At 38.5% G+C, this 14,942-nt stretch overlaps 1 protein-coding gene across 1 annotated transcript; it reads right to left on the bottom strand.

Annotated features, from left to right (window-relative positions):
* Positions 1-1,046: 1,046 nt before the first annotated feature.
* Positions 1,047-5,810, bottom strand: LOC135768466 (uncharacterized). The gene has a single exon (XM_065277690.1). It carries the CDS (start codon positions 5,808-5,810, stop codon positions 4,044-4,046), a length of 1,767 nt encoding a protein of 588 aa, XP_065133762.1. The 3' UTR covers positions 1,047-4,043.
* Between the last annotated feature and the right edge of the window lie 9,132 nt (positions 5,811-14,942).

The raw sequence follows: 14,942 nt of genomic DNA, 5'->3' as shown, positions 1-14,942 counted from the left end.
TTCAGGCCATCTCTCCTTCGGTTATCACTGCTCTCATCCACATTATCAATTTATCTCTTTCCACTGGTACCTTCCCCGCAGCACTTAAAGAGGCTGGGATAACCCTGCTGCTGAAGAAACCCACACTCAATCCTGCTTTGCTAGAAACCTACAGACCCATTTCCTTTCTTCCCTTCATTGCAAAGACTCTTGAATGTGTGGTGTTTGATCAGCACTACCTTTTCTTCACACACACACTGGGGTGCCTCAAGGCTCTGTGCATGGACCACTGCTTTTTTCGATATACATGACATCCCTGGGTTCTTTCATTCGAAAACATGGCTTTTCCTACCACTGCTATGCAGATGACACTCAACTTTACTTGTTGTTCCACCCTGATGACCTCACGGTTTCTGCCCGCATCTCAGCATGCCCTGAAGGAGATGTCACTCTGGATGAAGGATCACAATCTCTAGTTTAAGCTTAACCTTGCAAAGACAGAACTGCTTGTCATATCTCCTGAACCAAAGATTCTGCACAACCTTTCCATTCAGCTAGGTTCCTTGACCATCACGCCTTCCAAGACGGCCAAAAACCTGGGAGTGGTCATTGATTATCAGCTTAGCTTTATGGCCAGCACCTCCCGCTATTGTAGATTCATTCTCTACAATAATACGAAAATTAGACCTTTTCTAGATGAGCATACCACGCATGTCCTAGTTCAAGCTCTTGTCCTGTTCAGTCTGGACTACTGCAATGCCCTACTGGCTGGACTTCCATCCTGCACAACCAAACCCCTACAGATGATTCAGAACGCAGCAGCAAGAGTGGTCTTCGATGAGCCAAAGAGGGCGCACGTCACTCCTCTTTTTGTCAATTAACACTGGCTCCCTATAGCAGCTCACATCAAATTTAAGTCTTTGCTCCTGGCCTTTAAAACCACCACTGGGTCAGCACCCCCTTACCTTCGCTTGCTTATACAGCCTTATGTACCCTCTCGATCCCTGCGGTCTTCCACCGAGCGACGGCTTGTGGTGCCATCTCATACTATCTTTTCTTTTCCTTTAATTCTTGATCTCTATCTATACATTCTTCCAAAAAAAAAAAAAACACTAACCCATGGCTATATATACTGTGTTGGACATGATGAGACTACTTCCAGTGCACTTATGTATTACTGTTCTTGTGTCGCTATAATTGCTTCTATTGTTTACCTCATTTGTACGTGGCTTTGGACAAAAGCGTCTGCTAAATGACTAAATGTAAGGTAAATGTAAATGGGTATGAGAAGCTTTTGAAATTGGGTATGCCAAATCTAGGCAGAAATCCCCAATTACTCTGTGCGTAATCAGCGTATTCACCATAGACTGTAAAAAAGATGGACGTAGTATCCGTGACATCACCCATAGTTTGTTTGTTTGTTCATTTATTAGGACAATGTGCAGTTACATTAAAAAGATGGCTGCACTAGATTTAGCATTATGATACTTTCCATCTGTAGTCCTACATAATTAAAATTGCATCACAGTACATAACAAAAAGCACTACACATATGAAATATTCAAGTAACAAAGACTGTTCACAACAAATTGTAATACACAAATATGAGATTAAAATGATCCAACTGTGTGCAAAATTATCTAATTACAAAACTATAAAATACTTTTAGTGAGAGCAGGACTGGTGGTCTAAAAGCCAGTCTTAAACTGCCCGTGAGAAAATGTGAAAATCTGCATAGTGTTTTGAAGATAAACACAAGTAAAAATCTAGTTAAAGTTTAAAAGGCAGTGATTCAGTGTTAAGATTTTATTGAAAATATATGTGATTTAAGTTATGAAACTTAACTTCAACATCAGTTAAAACAATAATAACAAGTAACAGACTTCTTGTGAATAAAGAGAAATAAATTGATGAGACGGAAAAATACATGTTAGATATATCTAAAGGAAATATTCCATGTTTGACCATCAGACACTGAAGGGCAGAGCAGCTGCAATGAGGGAGCAGAACATTTCAGAAGGACTTGCAGAGATGAATCTGCCCTTGATGGTGTACACGGCACTGACAACCCGCTGATCAACTTGAACTCACATATCCAAAATCATCAGAGGAAATGTTAATATAGGCGCTATTTTTACTAACTGACCACAGATTTAAAGTTTATTCATCTATATTCTTGACAAACAGCTACATTTTACACAGAAAAAGTAATATTTCAAATAATGTGCCGGTTTTAAGCTCCTTTGCAGTTAACGTGAAATGTATTCGGGGAAACTTGTCTATCATAAGTCCACACAAGTCACCTTCTGATGCATCCTCGATAAAATGAGTGGATCAAGAACACATTGCGAGATGTTATGTGAACTTGGCGTGATGTGATCATGGAACTGGAACAGTACTTGGGCCGCGACTGATGACGTTTCACAAGAACACAAGTACAAACAAGAATGCAGATTGAGAAACTGTCTGAATCTTTTTTGCCGTACATCATTTTTGGCTTTTGTGCGCATGTAGACTTTTAGTAAGGATCCTCCAGACCGTTTTATTATTAAGACCTCAGCTAATTTCTAAACATTGTTGCCATATCCACACTGTTGACACATAATTGGTTCCTATTGAGTGTGAAATCTTGTTGTTTTTAGGTTTGGTTTTGTCCTGAAACTCTTTACACATTGTTGACAAACGCATGGTCTCTCTCCAGTGTGAATTGTCACATGTGCATTAAGGTAACGTTTCACTGTAAAGCTCTTTCCACAGTGTTGACAAGTGAACGGTTTCTCTCCTGTGTGAACTGAACTGTCATGTGTTTCTTAAGAGTGTCTTCACTTGTATAGCTCCTTTCACACTGAAGACATACACTCACCGGCCAATTTATTAGGTACACCTTACAAGTACCGGGTTGGGTCCCCTTTTGCCTTCAGAACTGCCTTAATCATTCGTTGCCTTAATTCAACAAGGTACTGGAAACATTCCTCAGAGATTTTGGTCCATATTGATATGATAACATCACACAGTTGATGCAGAATTGTCGGCTGCACATGCAGGGCACGAAGCTCCCGTTTCACCACATCCCAAAGATGCTCCATTGGGTTGAGATCTGATGACTGTGGAGGCCATTTGAGTACAGTGAACTCATTGTCATGTTCAAGAAACCAGTCGGAGATGATTTGCACTTCATGACATCATAGCGCGTTATCCTTCTTTAAGTAGCCATCACAGGATGGGTACACTGTGGTCATAAAGGGATGAACATGGTCAGAAACAATACACAATGCTCAATTGGTACTAATGGGCCCAAAGTGTTCCAAGAAACTATCTCCCACACCATTACACCACCACCACCAGCCTGAACCGTTGATACAAGGCAGGATGGATCCATGCTTTCATGTTGTTGACGCCAAATTCTGACTCTACCATCTGAATGTCGCAGCAGAAATCAAGACTCATCAGACCAGGCAACGTTCTTCCAACTTCTACTGTCCAATTTTGGTGAGCCTGTGCGAATTGTAGCCTCAGTTTCCTGTTCTTAGCTGTCAGGAATGGCACCCGGTGTGGTCCTCTGCTGCTGTAGCCCATCCGCCTCAAGGTTCGACGTGTTGTGTGTTCAGAGGTGCTCTTCTGCATACCTCGGTTGTAACAAGTGATTATTTGAGTTACTGTTGCCTTTCTATCAACTCGAACCAGTCTGACCATTCTCCTAAGACCTCTGGCATCAACAAGGCATTTGCGACCACAGAACTGCTTCTCATTGGATATTTTCGCTTTTTCTGACATTCTCTGTAAACCCTACAGATGGTTCTGTAAACTCCCAGTAGATCAGCAGTTTCTGAAATACTCAGACTAGCCCGTTTGGCACCAACAACCATGCCACGTTCAAAATCACTTAAAACACACTTCTTCCCCATTCTGACGCTTGGTTTGAACTTCAGCAGATCGTCTTGACCATGTCTACATGCCTAAATGCATTGAGTTGCTGCCATATGGTTGGCTGATTAGAAATTTGCATTAAAGCGCAGTTGGAAAGGTGTACCTAATAAAGTGGCCGGTTAGTTTATGTAAGGTTTTTATCCAGTGTGAATTCTCATGTGAGTCTTAAGTCCACATTTATGTCTGAAACTCTTTTCACACTGAAGACATATGTAAGGTTTCTCTCCAGTGTGAATTCTCATGTGAGTCTCAAGTCCATGTTTATCTCTGAAACTCTTTTCACACTGAGGACATGCGTGAGGTTTCTTTTCACTGTGAGTTATCATGTGTGATTTAAGGTTGCTCCACGTACCAAATCTCTTTTCACACTGAGAGCATATGTAAGGTTTCTCTCCAGTGTGTTTTCTCATGTGAGTCTCAAGTCCATGTTTATCTCTGAAACTCTTTTCACACTGAAGACATGCGTGAGGTTTCGTTTCACTGTGAGTTATCATGTGTGATTTAAGGTTTCTCCTCGTACTGAATTTCTTTTCACACTGAAGACATGCGTGAGGTTTCTTTTCACTGTGAGTTATCATGTGAATCTCAAGTCCACGTTTATCTATGAAACTCTTTTCACACTGAAGACATGCGTGAGGTTTCTTTTCACTGTGAGTTATCATGTGTCTCTTAAGGTGACACTCCACACTAAAACACTTTCCACACTGAAAACACACGTGAGGTTTCTCTCCTTTGTGAATGTTCATGTGTGTTGTAAGGTTGCCTTTACTTCTGAAACATTTTTCACACTCATGGCATCTGTAAGGTTTCTCTCCAGTGTGAATTCTTTCATGTATCTTAAGGTTTCCTTCAACAGAGAAACTCTTTCCACACTGTTGACAAGTGTAAGGTTTCTCTCCGGTGTGAATTCTTGAATGTTTTTTAAGGTCACCTGCAGTTTTAAAACTCTTTTCACAGTGATGACAAGTGAACGGTTTCTCTCCGGTGTGAATCCTCATGTGTGCTTTAATGTTAGGTTTTGTTCTGAAACTCTTTCCACATAGTTGACAAGTGTAAGGTTTCTCTCCCGTGTGAATCCTCAAATGTTTTTTAAGGTCACCTGCAGTTTTAAAACTCTTTTCACACTCATGGCATGCATGTGGTTTCTCTCCATTGTGAATTCTTAAGTGGTCCTTAAGATAACTTTTATCTCTGAAACTCTTTCCACACAGATGACAAGTAAATGGTTTTTCTCCAGTGTGAATCCTCATGTGTGCTCTAAGTTTATATTTTGTTCCGAAACTCTTTTCACACTGAAGACATATGTAAGGTTTCTCTCCAGTGTGAATTCTCTTGTGTATCTCAAGTCCACGTTTATCTCTGAAACTCTTTCCACACTGAAGACATGCCTGAGGTTTCTTTTCACTGTGAGTTATCATGTGTGATTTAAGGTTGCTCCACGTACTGAATCTCTTTTCACACTGAGTGCATATGTAAGGTTTCTCTCCAGTGTGATTTCTCATGTGAGCCTCAAGTCTACTTTTATCTCTGAAACTCTTTTCACACTGAAGACATGCGTGAGGTTTCTTTTCACTGTGAGTTATCATGTGTCTCTTAAGTTGACTTTTATATGGGAAACTCTTGTCACAATGCTGGCACGCGTGTTGCTTTCCCACCATGTGAGCTTTCTTGTGCCGGCTAAGGCTCGATTTAAAGGTGAAACTCTTTCCACACTGTTGACATTTGAAAGGTTTCTCCTCACTGTGAGTCCTCTTGTGATCTGCAGGGCGTTCATCTTCACTGAAACTATTTTCACACTTTATGTCTTCTGTCTTCAGAGTTTCTTTCTGTGAAACATTATGGTTTATTTTTACAATCTGATGTTTCTCATCCACTTCAGCTTGACTCTCCTCTTTCACTTCCATCATATCTAAAATTAAGACAGTAAATTATTTATATTGATGAACCAGAGTGAGAAAACACATATGAGATTGTCATGTATCCATTGTAGTTCAACTCTTATGCTTTGTTCAAAACCCTATAACACTTCTGGTGTTTCCAATATCACCAAATATTAGATTCTATATTTTTGTCAACTTGTTTTCATTTAGTTGGACTGGTTTTATTTCTGTTTTGAACTTATAAATCTGAGCTTATGCACCTAAATGTTTTGTGAAAATAGCATTAGCTGTAAAAAATTTTGGCAATATTAAAATGACCATGACCAAATCACCATGAGTGTTGTAATGCCATTTTTAATGTGGGCTTTTTATGGGTTTCTTTCATGCTCTATGAACTCTGTAAATTAACCGTAGTCACCCCATTTAATTCTAGCTCTGCCACTGTTCATACAGAGGGGAAGAAAAAGTATGTGAATCCCCAGAAATTAACGGTTTTCTAGAGTGATTTGCCATAAAATGTGATCTGATCCTCATTTAAGTCACAACAATAGAGAAACACAATGTGCTATTAAGCTGACAACACACTAATAATTCTAGTTTCTTGTGTATTTGTGGTAAACCTCCATTAAACATTCACAGTGCTAAAGGAAAATCGAAGTAACCCTTGGATTTAATAGCTTGTCGAACCTCTTTCAGGAGTTCTGAATCAGACCTGCACATTGTTCAGAAGGAATTTTGCCCATTCCCCTTTACAAAACATTTGTAGGATTTCTGATGTGAACCGCTCTCTTGAGGTCATTTCTATGAGGTTAAGGTCTGGGTTTTGATTGGGCAACTCCAAATGACACATTTGGTTTTTACTTAAGCCAGCCTGTTTTGGATTTACTTTGATGCTTAAGGTCATTGCTGCATCAACCAACTTCTACTGAGCCTCAACTGGCGGACAACCACCCTGACATTATCCTGTAGGATATTTTGTTAAACTTGGGAATTAATTTTCCCCTTGATGATGGCAAGTGGTCCAGGCCCTGAGGCAGCAAAGCATGCCCAAATCATGTTGTTCCCTCAACCATACTTCAGTGTTGGGATGATGTTTTGATGTTGGTAAGCTGTGCCTTTTTGTGCCTTAATATTTTTCCCAAACAATTTAACTTTTGTTTCATCAGTCCATTAAGTATTTTTCCAGTAGCACTGGGGTTTGCCAAGGTGCTTTTTTGCAAACATCAGGCTCACAACAATGTTTTTTTGGGAGAGCAGCAGCTTCCTCCGTGGTGTTCTGCCATAGACACCGTGCCTGTTCAGACTTACATATGGTAGACTCATGAACAGAGATGTGTGCCATTTCCAATGATGTCTTCAAGCCTTTAGCTGTTACTCGTTGGTTCTTCTTTACCTTATTGAGTATTCTGCATTGTGCTTTAAGCGGAGTACACACCACAAGATAAAAGGGCTGAATTTGGGCCAATTTCCACCCTCACAACAATCCTAGGTAAAGGGCCAATCGACCTTGTGGTTGCACCGATTTTCTTATCAGATTTTCCTGTGGTGCATGGTGTGTTAAGAGCGTCTGAAGCACGTCGGGGCCACACTGATCGCAAATCGTAAATATTCAACATGTAGAATATTTACAATAAAAAATCTTGTTGTGTGGGGGAAACCCCCAAAGACAAACGCACACACGCTGTAGATTATCGCGTGAAATTCAATGATGCCCAATCAGAAAGCGAGCTGATGAAAGATGAAACCATAAAAATTACACAGTGCAACAGGCACAGGCAAAGTAACATGAACATCAGAGTTGTAAAAAAGCAGTCCATTGTATTAAAGGCACAAAAGAGGATGTTTTGTTTTATACATTTTTGCAATATTACTTGAAACTGTCTTTACTAACTGATAAAAGACTATTTATTAGGTGCACTGAAAGTAATAATATTAAACCTGAAGGAGGACGCATAAAGACTTTTTTTGAAGTCGCTAAGAAGAGGAGAAAATTATCAGAAGAACATAATCTAACCGTTATTGAGTCGTTATTGGAAAAACATTTCAACGCTGGAGAGCAATGAAGGAACTGAGAGGTGTCAAGACAGACGCGCAGTTCGCAAAAATTCTTCTGGAAAGGTAACAGTGATTATTCCTTCTTTGTGGAGTAATTATTGTTGTACTGTTATTCAGGTATATTGACGTTGTTCTTGTACTGTAGTTGTAAGGCAGTGACCAGTCTGCTACATGCTAGTCGAAATGGGAGTAGCGTCAAATGATCTAATGTTACGTCTTATGTTTTTATTATCATATCATTTCACATAATGAATCCACTGATGTGACACATCATATGCCGGTGGTAAACAAACACTCGTGTTCAAATACTCGTGCACGAGTTTTGGAAGGCATTCCCTAGAAATGAACTGTGAAGGGGGGGGTCTGTTCTTACGCATGCGCTCATTTCAAAAACTCAGTAACTGTCTTTGGATTCTCAGTCGGCAAAAACATCCTCTTTTGCGCCTTTAATGCCATTTCTTTATTCCCGTTGTTCGCCATGTTTGTTTACCGTGAAGTCACGTTTGGCCGTGAGAAACATTGCAAGATCTCCGCGAGTTTTCCTGTTTTCTAAGCTGAGACCCGTTGTTTGTGAACTTAATCTGATGGTGTGTGTGATGTGCTGGAAACAAACTTGTGAAATCAGCAATTTTTTTCATCATGTTTGTGGTCTCTCACATTTTGAAAATGTAAAAAAAAAGTAAAAAATCTTGAAGGAGGTATCTTGACTCTGCGCCCACTTCTAGGAAAGGTAGCTACAGTATTAAACTGTCATTAAACTGTCTCCATTACTAGACAATTTGTCTAACTGTTGACTGAAGGATGTCCAAACATTTTAAGATTGTGTTGTATCCCTTTTCAGCCTTATGGAGTGCAACAACTCTTGATCAGATATCTTTAGAGAGCTCCTTCTCGCGAGGCATAGTTTATAAGAGCTGATGCTCCTTAAGGACAGTAATCTTAAAATGTTTAAGTGTCTTTTTATCAAATCAAAGTATCACTAAACCACACATTTAAACTCATTTTATTTCTGAAACAAATTAGTTTTCATTAAAGTAATTAGTCTATGGGTCCACTTACATTTTCCTCCAGCACTGTGAATGTTTAATGGGTGTTTTCAAAAAAGACTAGGGCTGCACGATTAATCTTTTTAAACCGAAATCGCGATTTGGATGGGTGCGATTTTCGAATCGCAAAAGCTGCGATTATTTCGATTCAGTTCTATCAAATATAACAATCATCTAGTACGCCGTTTTTGACAGTTCGCTTCATGCGCATTTTACATTTGATGCAGTTTAAACCAATAGAGGGCATTAACACTGAGGTGCTGACTACACGTCAGATAACGCCATTGCGCGAGCAGCAGTTTAACTCCCCGACAAAGTGTACGGCTATATGATTTCTGCGATGCGGAAAACACGGACAGAATCACGAAATGCATACAAATGGAATTAACGGCACAACGGAATGTCATGGAAGTTGGCAGATTTTGGATTCAGTCATTTTTAAAACCCATTATAAATCATTAAACGGCAAATGAGAGGACAGAAATGCGCGAAAACATTTCCCTTTTGTGTAATGTTGGACTTAAAGAAAGGTGTATATACGTCCGTTTCTCGACATGCATCGCAAACAATGACAAGCGCCACATCAGAGCATAAGCAGGTTTCATTAAAGCCCGGAACACAGCAGACGAAAGAGGTATAGTATACTTTCTTGCACTCGCACATCCGCACCGCTTTGAAAGTATATTTACATGCATGAGGGTTCATGAAGCGCGCACACAGCAAGTAGTCAACACACGCGTGAACACTAAACTTAAGTTTTCCTTCTTGTCTAATTGAACATAAACAGCTGGATGTTTATCAGTACATTAAAGCAGAGCATTTTTAAAGCTGTCTTGTGTCTTAAAGTGACAGACAGTTACCTGGTGCTTTCTGTGTCAGAAATGTTTATTACACACCAAAAATTAAAATCACTCCTTACCTTTAACTGAACAAGCTTCTGCAGCTCCACATTTAAAATCGTACAGTGAGGAATGTGCAGTGTTTTATTTGTATTTTTTGCTTATGTTAAATCATAGATTCTAATAACTAATATATTTACATTTATTACAGATGCCTGAAAAGTAAAACAAGATAAGTATAGTCTTTTGATTAAAAGAAAAAAAATAAACATTTGCTTGTCAGAAGCATTGTTGTAGTGACAGCCAAAATACATTGGCCTATAGCCCTATATGTTATTTAAAAAAAAACTTTCACTACATTTTTGTTAAACTGTATTTTGTTTAATGTTCTTAGATTAAAAAAAAAATGTGTCTGCAGAAGAGCAAAGTCTTGCAGACACCTTGGTACAATGTTTAAGAGTCTTAAATAAACAGTAGCACAGCATCTTTCTTTGGTGCTATTAAAACCACCACAACAAACCTGGATGTAGCTTTTTTATTATATACCAATGAATCGCACTTTAAAATCGCGATTCGCAATTTTGATAAGAAAAATCGCAATTAGATTTTTTTCTCCGAATCGTGCAGCCCTAAAAAAGACACACAAAAAAAACTGAATTATTTGTGTGTTGTTAGCTTATGCACATTGTGTTTGTCTGTTGTTGTGATCTAGATGCGGATCAGTGCCCGGTTGCATGAAACTCCTTAAGTGAGGGTTTCCCTGAGGGACAAAAAATCCCTGAGGTAAGGGATTTATTTAAGAGCGTTGCAACAAAGGTCTTAACTGTCACCCTTACCTAAGTGTTGATACTAAGTATTTTACGATAGTCTCTGCCAAAACACGGCAGCGGAGAAGCAGTTGCTACGGTTACACAATCTCACAGCGTAAACAAATCAACGCACGCAGCTCAACAGACGGCGAATTTGTGTACAATGAAACATCGCAAATAACAGACTGTAAAGTGCCGCATGCATGAATACTCAAAGTAATTCAAACTGGAAACACTTTATTTTGACGGACGATCAAACCGCCATTCTTCTGATAAATGCGCATCACTTTTCTCTAGGGATTATTTCGATTGTTAGAAATGCACGTTTGTGCTTCATTTTCTTAAAAAAACCATAAAATCAGCCATCGCGTGTGACGTTAAGGGACCTGTTTTAGTCCCTTAAGTTTTTAAGGGAAAATGGGACTTAAGGACTTTGTAGCAACGCATAGCAGAACTTAAGGTAATACTTTAGCATTCAAGGGTAAATACTTATTGACAGCCTTAAGGTTCACTTAAGGGTTTTTCTTGCAACCCATTTTTTATTAAGGGTACCCTTAACCTTATATTTAAGGGATTTCTTAGCTTAAGGACTTTCATGCAACCGGGCACTGATCACATTTTCTGTCAAATCAGTGTTGAAAACCAGTTCATTTCTATGAGTTCACATACATTTTCTTGCCACTGTATATAGTCTTAACCTTACACTGTATTCAATATGGCACAAAGTCATTATCAAATCTGAGTCGTTAAATTTACACATTTAAGAACAAACCAAATTAAAATGCATTTTTGCAAAATGACAAAAACTTTGTGTGAAGTCATGTAAATGATGCATGCATCTAATGCATTTACTGAACGTATGCACATGAATGACAATAGCCTATTTCATGTGCTTTGTGTACGGGTGCTTTGCATTTAAAACAGACAGTGCTTGTTTAGACATCTTTTGGGGAACACAATGTGCATCTCTTTTCTTTTCTCTCATCTGTCTGAGACATTAGAAGGTCCTGGTTATAAACTATTTTCTGTAGGCCGGTCATTTTTGACCAGAAACACCTCAAGTGTCTTTATGAATAAAGTCAACAAATTTCAGTCTGATGAAATAACAATACTATTTTTGGTTTAAGTGAACACAACATGAGGTTTAACTGTAGTAGAGCATTGCATGGAGATCACAATCATTAATCCACTGAAAGTTGCTTTGGATAAAACTCTTAGTTTACCTGATGTTTCAATCTATTTCTACTGAATCTGTTATAGAAGCAGAAAGTTATCATCTCATGTGTCTCAATACCAATGTTTTAAAAATAAAGATTGAAAAATAGACACCAACCTATTTGTTCCTCAGTATCTTCATCCTTTATTCTGCATGGTTGTGGATCTGTCATCTTCTCAAGCTCCTCTTTCACCAGCATCAACATTATGTCATGAAGATTCAGTTGTCACACATGGAGTGATTTCTCTGTGTGTTTGACTCCAGCATTTATTGGTGGATTGTTGTAGGAGGAGCTTCACTGAAGGTCTCAATCACTTTCACTCTATGGGTGTGAACTAGAAATGGAAGAAGAGGCATTAAAACATTTAATGTCTGTAAAACATTCACCATCTGTTTCAGACTTTTTAATGTTTTACTTGTTTAGTTTATTTGTGACAGATAATGAGTTTGTTTCTAATGTTGATCCTCGTGTAATGCTAATAGTCAATCTTATGTTATAGATGTGTAATGATTAATTGTTTTCCTAAGCATTAATTACAGATCTGAATCTATATTTGGTGTAGACCTGGGCAATTGTACATTTAACAATCGTACAAATAATGATTGAGGATTAAAGGTATAGCGGAAGATTTTCGTTTTCCGGGTGGATCACCACTGTTATTGGTCATCCCAGATGTCAATCATTCTGATTATATGTTGACGTATAACCGTTTGGAGAAATCCATTTAAAATCACTGCTGGTAAAAGTTGATGTAAGCTATGATTTGCGCGATGCTAGCCCTGGCACAAGTCACGAACCGCACAGACACGATAAAAATGCCGACAGAAACTTGTAAACAGAGCGAAGAGAAGAACTGAGCTCCTGCATGCTCTCTCTCTGTCTCGTGCACGCGTTTAACAGGCGTTCCCTCTCGGGAGCATTTTTAAAAAAATATCGAGGGGCGGTTCTTTTAAATAATTCGGGAAAATCTTCCGCTATACCTTTAAGGTTTTGAATAAAAGTCAGATACACATGTCAAAGTAAAAATGGTGCAGACATCATAATATTGCAGCAGGGTTTACCAGCATTAAAAATGATTTAGGACCATCCAGATTACAAAAATTATTTTATTTTAGGGCTGGAACGACGCGTCGACGTAGTCGATTACGTCGATTACGTAATTACGTCGATTTGCCGGAAATGCGTCGATGCGTTGCACTGTTTACATTTTGAAATGAAGGCGGCTTCAGCTCCGACCGGGTGATACAAGTGTTATACCAAACAGACAGAACGCGATCAAAAGTGTGGGAATACTTTAAGCAGAGACCAAATAAAACACATAATGTGTAAAACTGAAATGGCATACCACAGCAGCGCAACACCTGTGTATGATCATCTTAAAAGAAGAAAACCTGGAGCTCTCCGACCTCAAAATGACGAGACGTCAGCGTAAGAATTTGAACTATTACAGTAAGTTTTTATACTTACTCTATAAACAATAGAATCAATACATATTGTGCTTAATACAGCTGCGTTTACATCTTCGTTTAATACGAGCTGCAAGACGCCTGACAGACGTGACATTGCATCGCTTCTGGGCAGTGTTGAAACAGTAAATAAAGAGCAGGACATGTTTTTATATTAAGAAGTTATGAAATAATAAGTTACTGTCACATTGAGAACTGATAAGCATGTGCCCGCGTGCACTGAAAGCCAGCTGGCAGTGCGGAGTTCCCAATGAACGTCTTTTTTGCGAATATGTGCGCAGATATTACAGAAGCTCGTCTTGTAAGGTATTCCTGACATGCGTTTATTTAAAGTAACAGCGGCGTAAACGCTGTTTATAAAATATTAGAAGATCATACTAACTGAACTTGTTTTTTACCCGGAACTTAAGAAAAGTTAAATGTTAAAGTTAAATGAGAATGCAGTACTACTAATAGTAATAATATTAACAGTAATAATATAACCATTACATCTTATATAAGGGTTCATGAATCACAATGAACTTATTTTTACTTCAGTCTGAACTAATGCTGAGTTAATGCATGTACTAATCATAAACTAATGTTTAAAATATTAATATGTGCCTATTTTATTGTTTAAGGTGAATAATGCCTCTTTTAAAGTGGCACTGCCACCAGGGACGTGCACAGGGGGGTTGCTCAGGTTGCCCGGGCAACTGCCCATATGCCCTTCTCGACTCAAGTTGCCCTTCCGAGGTGGAAAAAAATAAATTGTACTTTTACTTCGTTTACACTATGCAGCGTTCCTTCGTTACTGTATTTTAATTAATTACGAAATTTGTATTTTATTTTTAAATTGCTATCTTGTGTTTCTGGCGCATTCGCGAATTAATGACTCGTTTGAGTCGATTCCTTACAAAGTTTTGCAAATAAACGAGTCTTTTGAGTCGATTCTTTACAAAGCGAATGGGCCAAACGTTTAAATTGGTTCGCGAATCAGTTTGAATGAATTGTTCAGATCGCTGCAAAAACGGAATCGTCCGAAGCTGTTTTACTCGTAACCTATGTAGAAACACGCAGAATATAACTATTTTTGGGTGACGTGGAAATGAATTTACCAATCTTTTAACTAAAAGCAAAACTTCACACATGTACCCGCCATTACACGCGACCTGTTCGTCGTCAGACACAGTTAAACGTGTGCAACCTCAAGACGCATTGTAGCACAGATTGAAGAAAATCCATCGATGATTGACGTCTGATTCGCTGTATACTGTACTGTATATGATGTAAGTGATTCTCACAAAACACACGTGACATGACAACGTAAGAAAACATGAGTTTTGTCTAAAATAATTTTTATGTAAGTGTAAACTGTCAATGTCCTCAGACCATCTTAGGAGATTTCTAACTTTATACATATGCAAAACTGTTGTCAGCTTACTTGTCTGATATTTCAGCTATAAGCTACATCATCATTGAGACTAGAGTTAATTTGTTAATTTGAAATGCTTGTCTATTCTGTGTTTGTATTCTTTTTTCTGTACTGTTTGTGTATGTTGCAGTTTTACACATACTGTAGAAGTGCCCTTCATAAGTATTCTTCTGTTTGTTGTGGAGTCACAAAATGTCTAAACATTAAAAGATGAACATGAGACAAAAGTACAGAATCTGTCACATAATTATTTTTTAATGGTCACTTAGCTGTTTCCTGATTGTTTACACATGAAAAGCATAAAATGTGT

The sequence above is a fragment of the Paramisgurnus dabryanus genome, chromosome 3 (assembly GCF_030506205.2).
Source record: "Paramisgurnus dabryanus chromosome 3, PD_genome_1.1, whole genome shotgun sequence".
NCBI lineage: Eukaryota > Metazoa > Chordata > Actinopteri > Cypriniformes > Cobitidae > Paramisgurnus > Paramisgurnus dabryanus.
The sequence above is the reverse complement of the archived record's forward strand: the minus strand, read 5'-3'. Positions and strand labels throughout refer to the sequence as shown.

Bases quoted from the DNA above. Each gene is read 5' to 3' on its own strand.
- LOC135768466 (XM_065277690.1), bottom strand. From the start codon at position 5,810: ATGGAAGTGAAAGAGGAGAGTCAAGCTGAAGTGGATGAGAAACATCAG.